This window comes from Mytilus galloprovincialis, chromosome 5 (genome assembly GCF_965363235.1).
Source record: "Mytilus galloprovincialis chromosome 5, xbMytGall1.hap1.1, whole genome shotgun sequence".
Lineage (NCBI taxonomy): Eukaryota > Metazoa > Mollusca > Bivalvia > Mytilida > Mytilidae > Mytilus > Mytilus galloprovincialis.
In genome coordinates, this window is record NC_134842.1 from 28,148,392 (window position 1) to 28,172,857 (window position 24,466).

At 30.6% G+C, this 24,466-nt stretch overlaps 1 protein-coding gene across 4 annotated transcripts; it reads right to left on the reverse strand.

The window, feature by feature from the left end:
• Positions 1-1,958: 1,958 nt before the first annotated feature.
• LOC143075535 (G-protein coupled receptor 161-like) lies at positions 1,959-21,608 on the reverse strand. 4 transcript variants are annotated; one of them, XM_076250974.1, is made up of 3 exons: positions 21,428-21,608; positions 15,452-15,528; positions 1,959-6,035 (listed from the first exon to the last, which is right to left on the reverse strand). In XM_076250974.1, exon 3 carries the CDS (start codon positions 5,710-5,712, stop codon positions 4,423-4,425), a length of 1,290 nt encoding a protein of 429 aa, XP_076107089.1. In that variant the 5' UTR covers positions 5,713-6,035; positions 15,452-15,528; positions 21,428-21,608; the 3' UTR covers positions 1,959-4,422. The 4 variants fall into 4 exon arrangements, with proteins under 4 accessions (XP_076107089.1, XP_076107090.1, XP_076107091.1 ...); XM_076250975.1 differs by lacking the exon at positions 21,428-21,608 and adding an exon at positions 18,956-19,046; XM_076250976.1 differs by lacking the exon at positions 15,452-15,528.
• Positions 21,609-24,466: the final 2,858 nt, after the last annotated feature.

Sequence of the window (24,466 nt, forward strand, 5' to 3'; positions counted from 1 at the left end):
CACCAATTTCTACATTTGAAAATGGCTGTTCCAAGTCAGGAATAATATTGTTTCAGTTAGCAATAAACCGATAACTCAATATGTGACTCCCCTAACAAGTTTTAAGATTTGATGCACAACAAAGAACAAAGAACACTTAACAATCATAAGTAGAAAACAATCAGAAAAAAACGAATCAAAACGAATCCGATCAAAAACCGAAAGGTACATTGTATCTGGGTATGCATATCTTGCTCGAACTATATGGAAACGTCGTATTGCTGATGGTAAATACAAATTTGTTGACTTAATACAGTGTCAAAATTGAGAATTGGGTTGTGGCTATGTAGAACACAAATATAAAAATGTGCTTTGACATAAAACAAGAAGAAGATGTTTGCTTTCCTAATATAAGGACTATTTACAACAGATGGCGGTTACAACTACGGGTTATCGTTCGGCCTTCAACATAGGGCAAAACTTGTTTCATAAAGTAGGCTACATAAAAGGCTTAATGTTCGGTAATTTCTTTGTTGTTTTTTTTTATACGTATATAGGCGTATTTTTAATATTGTGATATATGTGTTGCCTTTTTCTCCGTGTGTGCGTCTTGCTTGTTTTCTAACTTTGGAAGTTGTTCAGAATACTATATCATGTATAAGTATAAATTATAAGTCAAGGCAAACATATAAATAATTTATTATTTGATAAAAAAGAAAAAAACGATCATCAATTTCACCCGTTTTACAGTAATCACAAGCAACATATATCAACGTATATAATATCATAAGCTAACAAATAACTTAATATAGTGTAACTTTTAAATGGAATACAACAAGATATCATTTCTTCTGCAATTTTGATATATATCAGGTGTATCCAAATGAGTATTACTGACAGATATGATACTGATCGATACTGTATATAATATAAGAAACATGCTTGTATTACCAGCCATCGGGAACACATATGCAATAATGAACAATGATTTTTATATTACCCATGCATGCATACACTGAAAAAAGCCCAATCAGTGATTTCATACATGCACGTATTATAGCACTCAGATCAATTGTTGTAAAGCCGTCAGTGTTCATTAATATATCTGTATTCTCGATAGCGGGTTCTACTTCGTAAAATATAAGAGCATTCCTTATTAAAAAAGTATTTTTCGACACTAAAAGAATACTGTCGACTTATTTAATCCGATAAGTGAAATGAGACATCAAAATGTATTTGCATTGCAATCAATTCAGATTAAAATTACATCAAATATAAAATGTTAAAGCTTTATCTCCGTAAAAATATTTCGGTGCGTATCCTGATTAACTAACAGCACTCTTTAAACATTTAACTTCTCTAGTTTCTATTAATCGCAATTAACACGTACATGTAAGGGTACTTCATTTTTCTTTCTGACGTGTCGTGTGTTTACATGATGGAAATGTCCGATGTGATCTGATAAAATTAACAATCACGTGTAATTATTCTAATATCATCGTAACCTAATTAATAAATATCCAATTATGATTAATTTCTTCCAAGAATACCGGAAACAGTTCATATATCAAGACTGTTTATTCAGCCTCTAACTGCGTATCACGTGATAAGATCAATACAGCATAGTCTGATAGCAAAAATATCCCGTTTGCTTATTATAGTCTAGGAGTTTTAAATGTAGATTTGAGTAGCAATAATCATAATTTGTTTCTTTCTTAAAGTACTTTTAAAAAATGCTGATAGTGTGTTAAATCAGCTGCTAAAAATTCACTTATTCTCAAAATTCAAAATTTTGAAGTCTTCGAATAGTTGTAAAAGCAAACAAACGTATTGCATTTCCAATCGTTTACACTATACGGATTAAATTTTACAAAATTCAATACAAATTACATTTACGATCAACCATTATATTTGATTATAAAACACTCTGAGATCCAACATGAGAATGAGTCAATGAATTCTTTCTTTTCAAAATTCAACAAAATTACTCTTTCTGTAATAATCCCCTCTAAAACAATAATGAGTGATTCTATGATAATGAGCAAAAAAATCCTAAAAGTGGCTTCTGTTTACATTGAAAACTTGTTTAATTGCGTTCTTATTGAACAGAAAGTGTCGTTATCGTCCTGCTCCTTAAATTCGCCTTTTCAGAATGTAATGCATTCTGGGATATATTTTTAAAAAGCGTTACCAAACCGTTTTCATTGGTTAAAAACATCTAAAAGCATAAGAAATTTAACCAATGAAACGAAGTTATTTCCATTTTAGAGTACAAACAATGAAATAACCCAAAGCGTTTAAATTTTTAAACAGGGAATTATTATATATAAAACAAGATAATTGATTCGAATTTAAAACAGATCGTATTCAAAATATCAAAGAAGGAAATTTAAATGATTAGCTTAAGGGGGTAGTCCTTGGTTCAGAGATAACTCTTTAAATGAATTATGCGTTTGTAAAAGTCTAGTTTCGTCAATGAATTTTAAGCATTTACCTGAAACAGATTGGAAATAATCTATGTATCCAAGAAGCTTAGAACATATTTATGAAAATGGCTGACACAAACGTACTGATGATTTTAAGAGTTATTTTCCTTAACCTAGGTCTACCTCCTTAATACAGTCTTTTCGATTTTAATCCATCATACTCAGTTGTTGAATATTGTTGGTTGTTAACTAGTTTTTTATTTTACTATAAAAGCCATTTTTAGGACACGTTAAGCTTTCTATAGCAATAATCCTACAAATCGTTTCGTACTGAAATGTTTCACATAAATTATCATTATCAAGTTGGAATGATGTAAAAAATCGTTTATGTCAAATGGTTTTGCAATATGTTAAAAAAAATAGAATATATAATTTACAACTAATTAAGGGACTGATTGTCTTTGAAAAACTTAACATTATATCTTAAAATATTACTTTTCTATCATATTCTGTGTCTGTTATAATTCAGTAACAATTTGTCGAGGATTGTGCTGGCAAGAGATTTCAGTCGTTCATCTTTCTGTGTCTATTTTTGAAGCATAATGTTGTTGGAGTGCTGTCTCTTTGAAATTTAGCTTTACATTGCAAGTTACTTAATATTTTACCTTTTTAAAGCTTTTTATTTACCACAAATTTAATTTCTAAATTTCAACTTATTTTCCTTACAATAGAAAAATGGAGAATGTACAAAATACATAGTTTTTCTATCGAATATGCTTGTACGACACAGCATAGAGACAGCAACCAACACCACAGAGTTAAGATATTACAATACAGTTTGAATAAATCGTGTTTACAAATTGATTTGCTATAGAAAGTTAACAAAAACAATGAATCAATGACGGACGAACAATTGCATGTAAAACTGATGATGTAAAAAAGTATAAAAATAATAATTAAATATCAAATTAGATATGTAGATAATAAATTGGTCAACAATTTGATTGTTTTACATAATTGATACTAAACAAATACACAAAAAACACATTTGATATTAAAAATGGAATAATGTCTTTTTTCTTCCTGGAATTAGATCTTTATATACATGTCATATTAAAATTACTGTGAATCTATTACTTAACAATTTTCACATGAGCGGGCGAGGATTTCGTATTTACGTATAAATTTGGTGATATAGTATTTTAGAAAAAATCAACAGATAAGCAAAACACTAATAACAAGTATTTAGCATTGTTTTGTTATCGATACCACAATATTTATCAGATGTTTTAAGAAATCAATTTACATGATTTAAGAAATGATTGTTGAAGCCACACTAAAAAAAAATCGTAAAAGCCACGCTAAAATGCGTAAATGCGTTGAAGCCACATACTCATTAAAAGCAAATTATCATATGATTATCTTTTGTGGCTTTGTGGATTCACAGCGTTATTTTGCTTAAACAGCCCTAAACTAAAAATGTCCTTTCATTTTGTATCTTGTAATATTGTATTCCTGCAACCATTAAATTTAAATTTATAATAATTCAAACAACTGTGCCATTTCAAAATATGAAAAATATGTAAACATGTACAACGTTGCCAAACAAATCCCACGTAAAATGAAACAAAATGATGTGGGCACATTTTATCCAGTTCGAGAGGACTTTGTGACAATAAAATATGCATTCGTGATGAAAATTTTGAACAATCACAACACTGGGAAAGGCACACATAGGTTTGCATCTGGATTACCATTTTGATTTATAATTGCTTTCTTAATAAATGTAATAAAGAAGTTATTACAATCTAGAGTATATACGGCAAAGAATTTGACTGTTAAACGAACTTTGACAAAATAATGCTAGTGGCCATTGAAAATAATTAATAATAAAGGTTGATAAATTGATTTACATGTGCTTGCTTCACGTCAAATGACAAATATATGAGGACAAGGGACTATTAGTAAAAATATGTGATTGACTAGAATTCCATAAATTAATTAGTTTCTTATACAATTACATGCGATTTTGCGTTTGTTCCTTTTCGCTTATAAGAGAAGTCAGAGTTGTGTTTGTAGCAGACAAATGTAATGGTTTCTCAAGAATAATATCCGATTCCGTACTGCCTTGTCTGATGATACCGTCTCGTAACATGGTACACGTGCTTCCTCGCCTAGACTCGTTGAATTCTTGTCGGCGTTGTAGTTTTAATGCAAACTTAAGTTCTTGTCTTGCTGATTTGTTCCTGAACACATAAACAAGTGGATTTATTGCACAACTGGACATAGCTAGTAAAATAGACACAGTTTCTATTTCCGCTGGAATGTTTTTTGGATTATTTAGCACTGATTCAAGTATGATAATGATAAAATATGGCAACCAACATATAACAAAAGTAAAAACAACCAGAAAACTTGTCAATGCAGTTTTCCATTCGTCACGTTTCCATAATAACGGAAGTGTTCTGGAGCTAGAACTACGACGTCGATGCAAAATAGGCATGTTGCATGACCTTGATAAGCCACAATAGCGTCGACGGTCGTCTTTCAAGGGAACCTGCGACAAATCTTCAATCAGATTGGATGGTATAACGCTGTTGCGTCTTGTCCTTTCACTATTGTTTCTTGCAGCTCTGAATATTATAATATAACCCCATAAAATAACTATTAATGGTAATGCAAACGACACAGAAACTAGAAACAAAGTGTAAAATTTGTCCCATTTCGAAGGCGTTGCCCATAGCACTGTGCATGATGCTTTGTCTGATTGAAAAACATATTCGTTCCATCCAAACAGTGGTGGAACCGATAAAACGACAGCAACAATCCAAACAGAAATCGTCATTAACAATGCTCGTTTTCTGGTTATTTTCATAGTATAATGTAAAGGTGTTGCGACTGCGCAATACCGATCTATTGAAATCGCCACTAGTGTTAAAGTACTTGCTGCAAAAATAGTGTTCATTATAAATCCTGTAGCTTTGCACCAAATATATCCAAACATCCAAACTTCTGAAATCATAGTCACAAACATGAAAGGCATAATAACAATGGTGTTCAGTGAATTACAGATTGTTAAATTTAAAATAAATCGGTTTGAAATTGTCAACAATGCTGGTTTTTTGCAAAACACCAAAAAGACTAAAATGTTTCCGATAACACTTGCCAGAAATATGAAAATAAGAAACAAAGCAACGATTGCAGTTTTAACCATGTTCAACGTTTCAGTCTCACTTTCATAACAAATAGATTCGCCATTTTCATTTATGGTTGTCAATGTACAATTACTTATATTTTCCATCTTCATTTTATTTAATTCCACAATCTTTTCCTTCTTGATACATACAATTCATATAATCAGTGTGTAGACTTCTCATGATCAGCATCAACTATGATTTAGCGCATGTATTTCTCCTTCACTGCGAAGCTTCTCAATAAATATTTCCTAATGGTTTCCTAAAGTCTAGTTACAATGCAGAATAATTCAACTAATTTAATTCAATAATATATTGTGCGTCCCGTACACAGTTACGTCCCCTACAGAGTATTAGTAATTATTAATACCCCGTCAGCTGGTTCCAGGAAGTAACGTTAGCCAATATTGACAATAATCCCAACATCTATTTCATCCTACAACAAATAAAGAATAATTAGTAAATTCATGCTAATAATTACTAATTAGGAGATGTAGTTACATAAAAGTGGACTCATAATTAATTTAGTTACGCATTGTTGGTTAAAAGGAAATTACTTGCAACTACTGAAGCTTCAATGCAATTTTGTAATATAATTATATCTACTAAGCATCTTTAATTAATGAAGCCATATATATAAAACTGCCATGTCACACAGTACTGCTGAAACATATGTACCAAGTTGAACGTATCCTGAAGTTATCATATCGAGTTGTTGTGTTTTTTTTTTCTTTAATTTCACGGTACGAAATGAAAACAAGTTAAACATGTTAAATAAATATCAAATTTTTCAGGTGTGTGGTTTTTTTTTTTTTTTTTTTTTTTTTCGTTTTGTTACCGTCTCTTTAATGTTTCCCCTAAATCTCCTTTTTTTCAAAATCACAAATGATTTATACGTTCAATCTTTAATTCAGTCAAGGAATTGTATATTTATAAATTTGAATATACAATTCCTTGGTTCAGTGCACTTCGTTTTGGCACACAAAGTCCTCGTTATCAATTATTGAACATTTAAAATTTCGTGCATGAATTTTTCATATCATAAATGTTATATTTGTAAACTTTCAATTTTTTGTTTCTTTCTACATTTCATGTTTGACGTTTAAAATATTGTTGCTGTCCAGTTGAAACACAAATGCGTTTCAAACTTCATAAATTTTACCGCTCCTTTATTTTCCAAGAGACATACATGTATTCCCACGTTAAAACAAATTATAGAAGTTTCTTAAAAATAAATCAATTATAAGTAATTATCACGAAGATTGTCTTAAGTGAGATATACGTTCTGTACTGTTACCATTATTGGAAAAACTTAAGATCTAGGACAAGTTGACATAATTTGATAAAACTAGAACGAATCTTTTGATAATTCGGTTTTTACACTATAGTCAGAACTAAGCTACCAAAAATTCTTTTATTCGAAGGGAAATTGAGAAAAAAGCTTTTCCAAATTACGTCATCGTCGGCATCGTCAACATAAGGTTTAGTCTGTTACAGTTGATAAGATATAAATGTCTAAATTTCTCTTCGAAAAAATACACATCAACCTATAATTCTTAAAGGATTTCATTTAAATACAATGTACATGTATTTGGTTCATAACTAGGTACATGTTAACCAGACTACATACACGAAGAAAATTGCTTACATTTTTTGGTGTAGTTTCGATCCTTTGTGCATGATATGCTCAGACAAATAGTGTATTACTGTCTATCAAATGATTGTATACATGTAATGCAGTCATTCGTTTTTGTAAGATACTATATATATATGTATGCACCACCTTGCCTTCATCTATTCACATTGTCCAATTCACTAACGAGATGATACATGTATTTGCTGAACAATTATATTCTTTTATTACCAGTTAATTACATCCAATAAATCAATTAGCCTGATGAAGGTTAACAATAGAAACACTCATTGCTTTGATTCAGATGCCAAACATTTCTATTCGTCAACCTAGCAGCCACCTAGCAGCATGTATTTATTTCTTTGACGATTTGTCAGTACTTGCTCTTTGTATATATGAATCATCTTTTCGTTTACCTAGCGAGATGTATATATATCTTTATTTGACACTTGATTTAAGTTATTTGTATTGCTTTCTACATATGTGCAAGACGAACTTTTAATTACATCTTAAAATACTTATAGAAAGTATCGTACATTTTCTTAACGTAAGAGGATACCAATAGCTCAATCAAGCATCATATGTCAACAGAAAACAGACCCTTACGCAACAAAATGACAAAAAGACATAAAAAAGTAGAAAACTTAAGTTTGAGAAAGTATCACGATCCTCACCGTCTACGTCGGAAATTATGTATATATTTTATATTAGTTAATTTCCCTTTTTCGCTTTGTTCAACCTTGCATATATTCATTGATACTGCCTCTGTCTATGTAACCATCATACTACTTAAATCAAAATGTACTAAAGAGAACTGGAGATAAACCTCTGTACCAGCCCATTTGCAACATATATATCAAGCTACGATGTAAGAAATTATAGTTTCACCAACTGGTTGGTTTAAGATTGCCTCTCTTGTGGAGAGTTGTTTGATTGGCAGTCATACCACAACTTCTTTTCTAAATTAACGACAATTTCATGATTATTTTAATTTAGGACAAAGTAGGATCTTAAAACAGCATCGACCGTTTTTCCAAGCCAAATGTCAACAGGTTTATTGTTCAATTTCCGGCTTGTGATAATGTTAACATGCTATATCAATTATTCCTTTATCTTTCCTCTCTTACTTAATGCAGTAGCTGCAAAACTATGGTCATCAGGGTTTATTATGTAATTGATCAATTTACATTGAATATTACTTTTATTTGAATAGTTATTTGAATAAGAGTATCATTGTTGACTTTGGACTAGACGTGCAAAACGATTTCATTTAACAGTTATAAATGTTAAAGGTTTGGCGCCAAAACAAATGGTTCAGCCCACCATTTTCTCGTCATAGGAGTCTCGACCAAGTCACGTAGCTGTCAATGTCATTTACTTATTTCATAAAATCACGTTATAGTAAAACACGAATTCGAAACCACTTCTTTAATATTTATAAGTCGATATATTTCACAGGACTTGAGTAGATTTTCTTCATCCATTTTTTATATTATACCTAACTTTTATTACAGCCCGAGTTTTCCCATAATAACATGTTTATTGCTTTCGGAAAGATATATCGTGGGTAGATGCTTTTAAGTAAGGAAAACATTAAACATTAACGAAGTAAAGTCTGGTGATATAGCACATTTCTAGAGAGTATTTCTAGACTGATTAATCTGTGGAATTTGGTGCTATTCATCTATTTACTTGAAAAAAACTGTATATGTAGCTTATATTCTTTTTTAAATTAATAATTCATCGAACGTTAAAAAATAATGTTTGTTTCGTTTCTTCACACACTGGAACGTTATCATATGACAATCTCAAACAGAATACAGAAGGGTGTTAAAAGATACAGTAATACGCATGGATGGTGTGTAGTCGTCACTAAATATTGTTGAAACAAAACAATGCGTTAAAATTTATATAAGCATTACAAGCAAGATTCGATAAACCAGGTACTAGGGGAAATCTTAGACTAATTCACCTGCATTGAGGAGTGAACTCTTTCTCTTTGTTGAAGTGTTGACTTTGAGACATGAATCAGCATTGAAAGCTTAGTTATATTGCTTATAATTTTACTGCATGTGTTACGAATTAAAATTCCATGTCCCTCCTTTTGCAGAACAAATTGTCGACTCAGTTTAACCATTAATCAACATGCTGTAATAAATACCAGTTATCAAAATTGAACATTTCAATTTGAACTTTAGTCAACTTTATTTTAAGTCAAAAGCAAATCGGATTTCAATAGTTGTTGGACAGCTATATATTCCAAGTGATCTGACTGCACTTGGTTGCAAGAAAACTGGTTTACACAGTCGGGTTTTGAATATAACTTCACTCCAACCTAGTTTCACAAATCAATAGTGATCCTCGCATTCTAACACAATTAGCTTTTAATCCATTTGGCTTAGTCGAAATAGAAATGCCTTGAAGGAAAATATTATCGACCTAAAACAGTTAATGTACGTTGCTTGGTTTGGATTTGATTTGTTTTTGATTTTTGTTTTCGATTTTTTATTTGTTTGTTGGGGAAGAGATATTTTTTGTTTAGTTTTTCGTTTGAATAAATAAAAATGGGCCTACCATTGTCTTTAAGTATCCCTTTTTTATTTTAATTGAAACATTTATTCAAGTCTTTACAAAGGAACAAGGAGGTTTGTATACTTATCTTTTTTAGAAAAAAACTTCACCTATCCCACTTTTTTTTTAATTTAAAAGAGAACATTACATCTTGTAATTCGAATAGTTTGATATTACTCCTATATTAATAATTCAATAACGAGCAGCTAACAATAAAGCGCTGTTTAAGACTTCATTGCAGTTAATTCATCCGTTTATTAGATACCATTTAAACAACGGCCTTTAATCAACAGCCAATGATCACTTTACTTAAGGGTCGGAAATTAAGGAACAAATAGTCGGTAATATAGTAAAATCATAAAGACCAGCAGTTTTATTGGCTTTATCATATGCATACATGTATAGAACAATCAATACTGATTCATGTTTTAAAGTTGTTAAGGAAATACATGGAAACTATAGCAAGCTTTAATCAATGATAACGTCTACTTAATGTAAACTATCAATATTTAATGAGATCGGATAAAACAGATATCAGACATAGGTTCCCATGACCGAGCCATTCATGTCAGGACGGAGTCAACTGAATGATGGCTTGATAATATCATATTCATTGATAGATTGTCGGATAAACGTCCTGTGTCAACTACAACATTGCTTAACTGTACACAGATCTTAAAAGTGTTTTCATTAAAAGGGTGCCTCAGTGCCTCGGTGCAATACATTTTCTTTATGAATAACATAACATTTGGAAGTAAGCGTCAATGAAACCAAATCCAACGCAAAATAAACAAAATATCAACATACTATATATATCACCATATTCAAAGGAACTAATACAATATTTCAAGACCTAAATCGCCTCTGTATTCAAAATTGATCGCGAATGAATTTTACAGACATTTTTTCAAAGATCTACATTCAACACAAAAATCAAAACAAATGACAAAAAAGAACCACTTACGAAAAAGATCTGCACTTCACATATAATAATCCTATAATAAAAAGTAAAACAGTAAAACAAAATAACGTATCAAACGAGTGCTCGTAGTTACGGGAAGCAAGCTCTAAGTTATTTATATAAAAGTATGTCTTAATGTGCACTCTGATGTCGATGGATGCACTTCAGAATAAGTGCATTAGTATACTTTATAGCATTTATTTCATGATGAAATATTGTATTCTTTGCAATATATCTTAGCGTAATAGAGATTTTTGATCTGCTTAGAACTTTTGTATTGTAGATATATTGGCCTAGACAATTTCACAAACAATGCGTAAGAATAGTTTCTCTCAATTATAATCAGGGGCTGGAAATTTTAGTGTTTTTCCCATTGTCAGTTGACAATAGCGTTTGGCTTTGCACAGCATCCTAGCTATCTTTCACACTTTCAGCTCGTTAAAACATCCTTTCAAGTTTATATAGACTATTAGAGAGATGATACCTTCTTCAAGTTATTAAACCACAGCAACTTGTATATATAAATCATGCAAAACTATATAGAGGTATTTAATCAGGACAACTTATAAATATAAATCATGCAAAAGTATATTAATACTAATTTTAACGGCAGACATACTGTGCAGAAACCACATAAAAGTTAATGGCTGTATCTCCTATTATATAACTTACATTGTGCAATAATGACGCTTATATACAGCTATAGTGTTCGATCAATAGGGTTTTCTATTCAGAATTCAGATATAAAAAAAAAAATACACGTTTATTTTTCTGCGACCTATGAATAATTTAGTGCTATGCTGGTATCGTTGTTACTGACAGCATACAAGTTCTAATAATAATGACAATGATATATTATATGTCAATCGTACATATAAAATGCAGATATTACATAGCTGGGTGACTGAACGATGATATATTATGCTGCTTTGGATAGCAAATTACTAAATAAAATATAAATGAGATCATTACAGCAAGTGTATATACTTTCAAAACAGATTGCAAGTAAAAAAAAAAAGAATTAGCAGTGAAATTATATATCTCATTGGACACAAAAAAAAAGCTTCATACATTTAAATTGTTTTTATAATAGCCGTTCTGGCAATATTTATCTAGAAAGGTACAAAATCTTTCTTCATACTATTTGACTTTTAGTCTATTGAATAGCAAGCAATTCTTTAAATACGTTTCGTACTTTTTACAATAATTGCAGTCTGGTTGTTCTCAAATGAAATTACCGAGGTCAATATGTTCTGCAACCATATAAATTGCTGGAAATCTAATAACAATTGTCTCCTGGGGGCACCTGTCATTTCTGGAACTCTTATGAATGTCAATAACCTCAAAAGACCCTAATCAAATTAAACGATCGAATGACCTGCATCCGTTAACAATCTTAATTCTATTTTTCTAGCTATAGGTTTCTGATGCTAAAAGTATCTAATGAAAAAGTTTTAAATCAATTGAATTTTTTGTTGAGTTCTTTCAAAGTAAAACTGTGTTAAAACTCCATTTGTTTTGTAATTGCTTCCATGATTCCATGCAATGGAACTTTTATTTTTAATTTGATTGGAAACTATTTTTTTTTCTATATTGGAAAACGTTTTAAATAGCTATATATAGGCCAAGCTATAAGTTGAAGAAGTGTGTTTCGCCTAGTTTATTTTTAAATATAAAATAGGTTTTTAATATTGTTGGATAATTAAACGCTTAATACCATCACTCTTAAAATCATCTAGGAACGTTTCAACTATTATGTATTGATTTTGTCACCATCCTTTTACTTTATGAGAAACAAGTCCATGTAAACATTGTATTATGTACGTGAGAGTGATTGTTTCTAAGCTAAATAAATGTTTTTCATATATGAACTACAAATGACCCCAATTCGTCATGAATTTTCAAATTATTGACGTCAGAATATTGTTCTTTTTTAATCTCGGAATGTTTTTTTTTTTTTTTATATATATATATAATATATTACTGTTTGACAGATGTGGAATAAAATGCAATCATCGTGTATAAAAAGGAGTATGAATAAAATAATGTATCATCTTTCTATATTCACACACAACTTTTACTTATTACTCGTTCAATGGCGTATCCAAAGCATTTGAGTTAGGTTTTTTTTTTAAATATTGTAAGAAACTAGAGGATTTATATTCCTTGATTGATTGTTAGTGTTTGCTAACTGTCCAGTGGCAAACATTTCACACAATAAAATAAACTGGTGCAATGGGAAATTTAAACTCATCAGTCGAAAGTAAACTGATATACCATTGCATAAAAAACGAAAAACGAAAAACGAAAAATGACCAAAAGACAAACACAAATACACAAACCACAACATACAACATTAAAGTCTGAGCAGCAAAAATAACTTCAAAATCCAGGGTCGACCTCATGTGCTCCAGAAGGGTGGACATATCCGGATCGATATGTGACAGTATAAACATGCAATGATTCGACACTTCGAACTCTTTCTAGTTTAATGACTTTTTTTTCATGAATGTTTAACAAAAAAAAAAAAAAATTACAATCTGTTTTTTATACACTGACTAACAAATAGTCTTTTTCTACCTACTTATTTACAATGTACAAATTACTAAAGGTTATATATGTTGACAGTACATATGTTTCTTAATTTACACCTATAGCATTCCCTTATAGCAATAAGAAAGATCTTATGCTTTAAGATATGTCTGTAAATAATATTGTTTTTTAGAAACGCTTCAATATCAATCGTCCTGATTATGCATGAAATATTCACCACTGAACTTTAAGCAAAGAGCAATCAATAAATGCATTAATGCAATCCTAAACAAGGACCCATGTTTGAATTTGATTTCAGATTTAAAATTCTTACAAATTTCACGTTATTTGCAATTAACAATCTGATTTAAATTATAATTTAGCAAAGACTCGTTCTATAGATAATCGAATAATGCGTCCTTGCGGGATATTACAACGTAATCACAGATTATCATCCTTCCCTTTGCCTATATCTCCCTGTGCAGTCTCTATAGATATCGAATAATGCGTCCTTGCGGGATGTTACAACGTACTCACAGATTATCATCCTTCCCTTTGCCTATATCTCCCTGTGCAGTCTCTCCGTCACTCTCTCTATAGATATCGAATAATGCGTCCTTGCGGGATGTTACAACGTACTCACAGATTATGATCCTCCCCTTTGCCTATATCTCCCTGTGCAGTCTCTCCGTCACTCTCTCTATAGATATCGAATAATGCGTCCTTGCAGGATGTTGCAACGTACTCACAGATTATGATCCTCCCCTTTGCCTATATCTCCCTGTGCAGTCTCTCCGTCACTCTCTCTCTATAGATATCGAATAATGCGTCCTTGCAGGATGTTGCAACGTACTCACAGATTATGATCCTCCCCTTTGCCTATATCTCCCTGTGCAGTTTCTCCGTCACTCTCTCTCTATAGATATCGAATAATGCGTCCTTGCAGGATGTTGCAACGTAATCACAGATTATGATCCTCCCCTTTGCCTATATCTCCCTGTGCAGTCTCTCCGTCACTCTCTATAGATATCGAATAGTGCGTCCTTGCAGGATGTTACAACGTAATCACAGATTATGATCCTTCCCTTTGCCTATATCTCCCTGTGCAGTCTCTCCGTCACTCTCTCTCTCTATAGATATCGAATAATGCGTCCTTGCAGGATGTTGCAACGTACTCACAGATTATGATCCTCCCCTTTGCCTATATCTCCCTGTGCAGTCTCTCCGTCACTCTCTCTCTATAGATATCGAATAATGCGTCCTTGCAGGATGTTGCAACGTAATCACAGATTATGATCCTCCCCTTTGCCTATATCTCCCTGTGCAGTCTCTCCGTCACTCTCTATAGATATCGAATAGTGCGTCCTTGCAGGATGTTACAACGTAATCACAGATTATGATCCTTCCCTTTGCCTATACCTCCCTGTGCAGTCTCTCTCTATAGAAATCGAATAATGCGTCCTTGCAGGATGTTACAACGTAATCGCAGATTATGATCCTTCGCTTTTTTGCCTATATCTCCCTGTGCAGTCTCTCCGTCACTCTCGACTCACAGATATCACGCTGGAACGGTCACTCGTCTAAAAGGTTAATATTACCCTTCCCGATATTAATGTGCAGCACACTCGATAATATATCAAATCGGTAGTAGTATTTACGTTATATTAATATATAAATGTATATCAAATAGTCATAACTGGTCAAAAGTCTATACCTATAATCGTATAACCACTTAGAGACTTCAAATGATCATATAATCCAGGAGTAGCAAATGGAAATCATCTATAAATTAAGGATGTGTGTTTTACATAGATTATGGACAGCAACCTAACAACAACTTCTATTCCTTGTAAGATTGTAAGAAACACGACAGTGTCGACTCAAAACGTTTCATTAAATAACATGCATTTTTTTTTTTGTAATAATGTTTAGGTTTGTAAAGATAAATGCGAGTTCCACCGTGTGTAAGGATAGACCGTGTAGTATTGTTGTATTGTGTATGGTAATTTTGCATTGATACATAACAAACACTACTTTACATTTTTTTGCATTAATGTTCATACAAATTATTTTTAAATTAAATCATGATTTAAGCTGGTAGAAAATTACCAGTTATAACACATACTTTATTGAAAAACCTAATTTGAATTCTTACCTTTCAATTCAATTAACTAGCATATCCCTAAAACGTGTAAGTCTAAAATCCTTTCTCTAGTGAAACTAAGATCTCCACTACAAATGAATTATAGTAAAACTGATTACAACTTTCAGTTATATTGACAAGGTCTAGATTATGCGGCAGTAGTTATAGATTTTCTTTACTTCATCAGTTGATTGGCTGTGATTCGACATTAACGAACGCATCAGTCGATTAGAAAACAACAAGGGTGCGTAGTAATTTCTTTTAAGAAAGTCAGTATCTTTAAGATGGCATTTATCACTATACTGATGACAGTTAATATGTTTTAAACATTAATTCCAGTTACACGCTTCATATTAATATCATATCATTTAAGCCGCTTATACAATTCATGGGATTTTTTAAACACATATTGAAATCAACATTTTGTTTTAAATAATTGTACACGAAATCTCATTGGATGTTGTTGGCAGATTGGATCATAGACTTCATATTAATATCATTATTATTAAAAAAAAATAGCATCTTAAACAATTCATAGGATTTTGAAAGACGTATTGAAATCCACACATTTATAAAAAAATCTATATCAAATTCCTTTGGACGTTGATGGCAGATTTCATCTATTTTTGATAGTCAATCAGTTTTCAGTATTCACAATCTTTTTTAACATGGGACGGTCTTCGCGTTGTTTTATTCTAAGGACACATGCTCAGGTGGAAAGCATATGTTAACCCATGAATGTTTTGTGAATGTGTGTGTTGTTTGGTTGCTGCCTCCCAGACGTTTACCCCCGACATCACCTCTTATTCAGAAAGAATGCATTTTTAAGTCGAAATAGATTAAGCTTGTTGTATATTATTCTAATAATAATATTAACATTAATATAATTATGGAGACTACATGTTTGCTCATCTCGTTTCGTTTATGTACATGTACAGTATACATATATGACATGCATGATTAAAATACACAAAAAAAATTATCTGGGTCTATAACTGTAAACATATTTTTCATTATCCATCAGTTAACTTATATTGAATACGACGTTATACGTTGTACGCTAAATTTCAGAAACCATTTTGACATAAATAATTCCGATATGTAATTAAAAAAAAAAAAAAAAAAAAAAAAAAAACAGAACGCATCAGAGAAACTGTATGCACGATTTCAATTTTTCTCCATCAGAATTTTACTTAAAAATAGATGTAACTATATTAGAATCATTTAATGAATGGCTGTTATTTATTTTGAATTTATTGAACCATAAAATTAATTTTTGACTCTTCACATTGAATAATCCGCGAAGCGGATTATGTTAAATGTGAAGAGTTAAAAATTAATTTTATGGTTCAATAAATTCAAAATAAATTATTGCCATTCATTATAAATAAATTTCTATCAAAAATTAGGCTCAAAGATATATATTAATACGAATAACAACGTACACAGATGTTTGCGTATGAATACACAACGTTAGAGTGGGCTTGTCTTCATAAAAATTGATAACATTGAAAATAAATCTAATTCTTTTAACCAATCAGAAGACAGTAAATACACCAAATTTATTTATTTAACGATAAAAGTCAAATAAGTTGTTTTGTCTTTAAATGACAGAATCTAAAAATCCATATGTTTATTTCATGTTGCGTAATCTTTTAATGGGATTAAATTAGCTGACTCAGGTGATTTAGTTTTAGGATATCACGTTTCTCAAAAAAGCTTAAATTGAACAAAAGACTATTTCGTTAAATAAAATGTTATAGCATTAAATATCAAAGAATATTATAGCATTAAATATCAAAGAATATGTCTTTTTTTTAATTTGTTAAATGTAGTCCTAGTTATAATTAGCAATTACGTGATATCAAGATATCACGAAAACGCTCTCCTTTTTTTTATTATTGTCAGGTGCAAGCTTAAGACAAATGTAATAGAACAATTACTACATTATGATATCCTAGAAAGAATCTGGCATTATTTTTTTAATGTCATTTGTTTAATATATACTGGTCTGTGTCTGAAAAAAAATAAATGAGCAAAAAATGAACACGTTCTCCTACAAAAGCAGGGGTTTATACTAAACTTATACCTTTAACATGTAGTCTTTATATACTTTTAATAAAGAGGCGAAAGATACCAGATATACATACATGACATATAAATCTATAAACTCGACAAAGTCATGCTTAAAAAAGAAAAAGACCTTCAGAAAAACAACCGTTTTATACACAAAACACAACACAGAAAACCGAGGATTATGCAACACGAACCCTACCAAACACTGGGGTTGATCTCAGGTTTTCCGGATGGGTATGTAGATCCTCCTCTGTATCTTGCACCCGTCGTGTTGCTTATATATTAGAACATGCTTTTAAGCTAGCTGCTTACAATATGTTAACATTTATTTGATATGTTACTTGTTATTCAATCGAAATTATCATTTTTTGATTAACCGTTTTGAATTCTGGATTTGATCAATATCAATATGAATGTCCTAGGATATTTCTTTTTTACGAAACTTCATATAAAAAAAAAGGATTTTGGCTTTTAACAAGCTGTCAGTAACTGCGAGTACTCTATTTTCTTGTTAATTCGACCTGTTGATAATGTTTATACTGCTTTTTTGTTATTTACCAATAATATGGACTTTGTCTATATACCAGCTTTGATTATTTGGAATATCTTCTAATTTTCACTTCTTCTTACTACATTTGTATAAACTTCAAGATTTACCTGTATTATTAAAACCGGTTTTTTTTTCAAAAGTGATTATTTTCGAAGAGTTAAATATTTCACAGTGGTGTCTTGCCATGACTTTGTTTTGACTTGTTTGTTTGCTTTTTGGCCTTGAATGTTTGTCCCTAATTATATTTTATTAACTGTGCATTTGCATTCATATATCGCAGATCAAATTTATTCGTTCATAGTGTATTAATTTACGTTTTTTGATTGAGTTAAGCCTGCCAATTGATATTTTATCGTGTGTTTTTCTATGTTGTGATGTTATGCTATTGTTTCAGAAAAAGGGAGAAGGTTTGGTACCATTTAAAACGTTTAATCCCGCTGCAAATGTTTGCACCTGTCCTAAGTCATGAATCTGACGTACAATAGTTGTCGTTTGTTTATGTAATTTATACGTGTTTCTCGTTTCTCGTTTTTTATATAGATTAGACCGTTGGTTTTCCCGTTTGAATGGTTTTACACTATAAATTTTGGGGCCCTTTATATCTTGTTGTTCGGTGTGAGCCAAGGCTCCGTGTTGAAGGCCGTACATTGACCTATTATGGTTTACTTTAAAATTGTTATTTGGATGGAGAGTTGTCTCATTGGCACTTACACCACATATATATCTACAAACATATTATCATTTGAAACTTCTTTTCACACGCGTACGGATTATCGTTAAAAAGACTAAAGTTATTCCAGATATGAAATATGAAAGCAGAAGAAGTGTAAAAATGTTACATTTTCAATGTTTGCAAACTATCTTTGAAATAGCATGGTACTGTATCTTACCGTAAACATATTTAGGTCATTTTATATATACAAAGTCCTCTAATACAATGAAAATATATAAATATGACCACGAAGTTTTGTTACCTGAATTGATTTAAGCAGATTACTTGAGCTTTTAAATCTTTTTACCAAACACGTGTTATAAGTATACATTATAAAAGTTTTAAGGATGTACTTAGATAATACCAATGCAAATATAAGGTAAAAGTCCGAGTCAGCCTTTTCCCGCCATATTTTTTTTATCTCAAATATCTCGAAAAGGAGGTCCATGACCTATCAATATTTTTAGCTTATCTTTATCCTAAATTGATGCTCTACCAGCTTAAAGTATCAATTTTAATTTCTTAATTTTTACCTAACCTCACCTAAGTACATCCTTAACACCGCAATCATAGAAACATAGATGTAATATGCGTCGCCAGTAAAACTGCATTTGCGACCGTCAAATCTACAATTGACGGTGGCAACTCTTCAACTACAGTACTGTTATTCCTTAATTAAACAAACATGTAGATCTTTAAATCTTGTAACTTTTTAATCTTAACATAGAATAAAGTTGCGAAGTTAAACTACTTATGCCGCATAAACTACTTTATATTAATCAGTTCCTAATGTGAGAAGATTAATGGATTAAAATTTTGTCCTACATTTCCAAAATCGTTAGAATTAAACCATGATATTTTTTTAAATATCAGCATTCAGAAAGTTCATACCTTTCACTTGTATGACAGTAGCATTATAATACATTCCATTATATTATAACTTGTACGGAAGACTATAAAATTCATAATTTGTACAAAATTAAAACTTTTTGTTTTGTTATTTTTTTATTTTAATATTCAGTAACAAATAAAGACTAATTTTTCACAGCTTAAAAATTCTAAATCTCCTTGATGGTCAATACTTTACAAATAGAAGATTATTAACACATTGTGTTCTAATGCTAACACTTTTAAAGTCTTATACAGTTTTTAAGATTTCACTAAACGGTCGTTTACATAGTATTTACTAAGTCTACTTCACAAACAATCTTTCGGTGTCCTATTTAAATTTCAGACCGGTCAGTGTTGACCTCAAATGTTTGTCAATTTGAAAAAAAAAATCAAGTTCGCTCATTTTAAAATCATTACAACTTTGTCAAAACAAACTACATTACCTTTTTAAATGACAACTTTATTTCCTTTTTTACTTATTTCGAGTGATCGGTGTAATCTTTAAATAATTTTAACATAAAATGATATTACAATTCTTAACTCATTGATATTAAAAAGTATTCATTGCTCAATTGTAATTTCCTCTCACATGCAACTTCTCTCTGCTCTATGATTTATGTTTTATGTATGAATAATCTATTAAACCACTTTTTTTTATATTATTTTTCACTACAGATAAATTTCTTTGGAGACTATCATTGTTTTAACATTATAAAAAAGTAATATATCAGATGGCATAATCATGATAAAAGACGAATATTGATTTTTAGGACACAATCATGTACAGTATAAGTGATATGATAGAATATTCATTGAAATACTATTTTATTAGAACCTAAATATGTATGGTTTATACAAAACAAAAGAAAAAAGAAAGAGAAAACTGAAAAAAATGGATCCTTTCAAAATAATTTTATTTCTTATTGATAAGTGAAGAGCATGATACAGGATGTCACTTTTTGTGTAACTTCATTAAGCCTCAAACATCGTTATTTTATGAAACATACTATAACAAGTTCGCTGACCGAGACCGTGTGCCCATACTGGACTGAGGGTCAAAATGGGGATCATTCTTTTCTGTATTCTATAATTTTCAGGTCAATATTCTCTACTCTTATTTAGTTTTGCCAATTTTTCTCTGTTTTTTATTTGTTTGCCTATATTGTTTTCTATTCTTCTACTTGTCTTTTTTCTCCTTTATTCTTTTTTTTTTTCTTTTTTTTTTTTTTTTTTGAATATTTCGTGAACCCACCAAGGCCCGCTCATACTTAAAGATCTAATATCTAACCTCAAATTTTAGGACATTTGACATTTTTTCCTTTAAATTAATACCTTCATGGTCTGAAGCAAACACGTTATAAAAAATACAAAAATTCTAACTGTGTAGCACACACAATGTCTTTGAACACTTCTTAAATATTTCGCCCTTAAGAAAGAATAAAAAAATTATTCATCATAAACTTTTCAATTATTTTTCTTATTAACATTTCTTTAAATATTGAATGCATTTTGATACACAGATTATTTTCTTATGTACACTCTATTACATTCACTTTGCAAAAGGTCAGCTGGTGACTCATAATAAAATATAACGTTAATATGATGCACTGCTTTAATATTGTATTTGCAATATATATCATCGGGGCAGTGTTGTCAAACTAGAATATAATACAATAAAAATTCCTTAACCACAAAATTCCAATGCAGCTGAATCAATAGTACAAAAAAAAAAAAACAAGAGCATAAAACAATGACTTACCGATCAGGGACAATGATGAGAAGAAAAATACACACTATCTTAATCATTGGTTCTGGAAATATGCAATCGATCGGTTATTCTAGACCGCCGGTTGCTATTTTTAGCAAATCGCTACACATAAATACATTAAGGTAGACGATGTAACACCAGATTTAGCTTAGCTGTTACTATTTTTAGCACATTTTCTTGGCCTTTGTTAACCCGCTATTGTTACTTTAATGATTTTGCACTGATTTTAACCGGATGAATTTTAAAGTGAATCGGTGCCCCCTACAGGCAAATAACAAAAGTCTGCATTGTTGTAAATAATTATATGAATAAAATGAGATTTTAAAAGGTGATAGTAGAATTTTAAATGTTAAAGACGTTAAACTGTGTTAATTAATACATATCAAGCAAGCCATTTTGTTAGCTATTATATTTTTATATGTTAAATGTCAAAAATACCATGTTTGATAGCATTTTATTTTTATTTTTTTTTTTATTAATGACTAATAACAGAAGTCTAATACTAAACTAGTAAAGAACTTTGTTAATAATGATCATTTCAAATAAGTTACGTTTTGTCGTTCAAGAATGTGCCAGTTAATTTAAATGTTCGTTTCTTATCCTATAATGAAATAGATTAAATAAATAATTGCAATTAATAAATTTCTGATTGGCAAAGTGAAATTTTGTCGCAGTAAAATCTTTTAACTTCATGAATTCGGAAATATTTAACTTCTTGGTGGAGTGTCTGGCTGGGGATCCTTCATTTACTTCATTTATATTCAAATTTATTTTTGACATTTTACTATGTTCCCTATCCTCTTATTTAAAAAGACTAAGTAATTGCAATTAATCGATTTCTGATTGCAATTAATCTTTTTCTGATTGGGCAAATTGAAATTTTGTCGTCAGGAAATTTCACTTCATGCAATCGGAATTAACTAACTTTTGATCGGAGGTTCTTGAAGGGGATCATTTATTTCTTTATTATTTATTATATTAAGTTTATTTTTCTTCGTTTCCCTATTCTATAATTGAAATAGACTATAAGTAATCGCATTTGATCGATTTCTGATTTGCAGAGGTTAAATTTTGTCGTCAGGAAATCTTTTGACTTTATGCATCGGAATTATTTAACTTTTGGCCGGTGGGTCTGAATGAAGGTTCTTCGTTTCTGTATGATGTACTTCTATTAGAAATAATCAATGTTTTCTTGTCCCAATAAGGAGATTTGCATTATAACGTATACGTTTGCACACATTGTAGTTTTTAAGAAACTAAGGCAGAGGCGGATTTAGAGTGTTTTTCACCTCAACCCTTTCTGAGAAAAACTCGGTGTATTATATACGTCCATTATCACTGTGCTAGTATACTTTTTTAAGGGGCCAACTGAAGGACGCCTACGGGTGCGGGAGTTTCTCGCTACATCGAAGACCCATTTGTGGCCTGTTGTTGTCGCTTTGACAGATTCACCATTTCCTTTTCCATTTTTATTAGTAGGGAATCACTGAAGCATGACTGAAGCCGGCCCCTTCTTGGGCAGTTAGTAGGCCACCCTTATGAAAATTTCTTGATCCGCCACTATAAGGTACCAACTCCCTCAAAGATAACATTATAATTCGTTGGTTTTTTTTAATTTAATTGAGAATGGAAACGGGGAATGTGTCAAAGAGACAACAACCAATAGTCTTCTCTTTGTCATAGTCTCCTCACGTATTCAAGTAGCTATACATGCGTGGCTTTCAAAATTTAGGGGTACACAAATGTTAATTATTAACACGATTAAGATGGTGATGTATCTCAAGGTAATGCACATGTGCGAATATAATCAAGGATACATGAGGCCAAAACACATAAAATACATTTTGTAAATTTTTTCTACATAATTGCATTTTTTATATGACAATATTATATGTCCAATCAAAAATGAAATGTATACATATTTTTTCTTTATCATTCATAAAATGAGGTACCCATGTAACCTGATTAGCTGATTCATTGTACAATATTTATGTTTTTCATATTAAATCCATGTTTGTTCAAAATCTAACTACCAACATGTACATGTACATATTTTGAAAAAAAAATATTAGAAACAGAATATAACATTATATCATTATTAAAAAAAATATGAGAAAAAAATATAAGAAAAAAAGTTACAAAACAAACCGATAAAAACATAAATTATCTTACCTTCCCTATTACACTGTTTTTAAAATATAAGTTCTTATGTACTTTTAAAGAATGTTGAGTCTTCCAAAACACCTTAAAACGATAATTGGCTTATCACTCGCTTTTCAATGGACATTAATATATTTTTGTAATGAATTTGCTTTATTGAAACAAATCGCCTGACGCAACACGTATAAACAAAGTCTTAAAAGAATGACTTTAAACAAGCCAATTTAAAATAAAAACAATAATATAATATAACATTATACAACACATAGTATGGTTATCTAACAACAAAAGAGGAAATTTTCATTCTTTCTTTGATATATTTGTTATGTTAAATTCAAACTTTCAAACAAAAAAGAAAAAGAAAAAATGCTACTTAATTTAATCTATAATTAAAAACCAGGGGCTCCAATCGTTGTATATTCATTTTCAGAGAGTTTTTTTTTAGATAGAATTGATTTCTAAGTTCAACGTTTCCTTTAAATAATCTTTTAATGCATTTAAATTTGCAAAACATATGGTAAAACATTTTTTTTTTTCGTTTATCAGTAAGCATTAAACGGCTAAATTGCGATAATTATTCACCGAAAGATATACTTTTTATCCTCTGTACGTTCGCGTCTGATTCATGCGGTTTATCCTATGACTTTTCGTCGAGTTTGTCTCAGGAACTACATATACACACCATCGCTTCCTAAACTAATATATCATAGTAAGAAATGCTATACATTATGGGTTGTTTTTTTTCACACCCATCGATCGTTAACTTCTTGTTAACCGAATACTAAATTATTCTTTTACACAATGGCAATGACTAGATTTTTTACTGCAAACTTTCACAGAAACTGCGAATCAGATCATTTTTGAATTTGG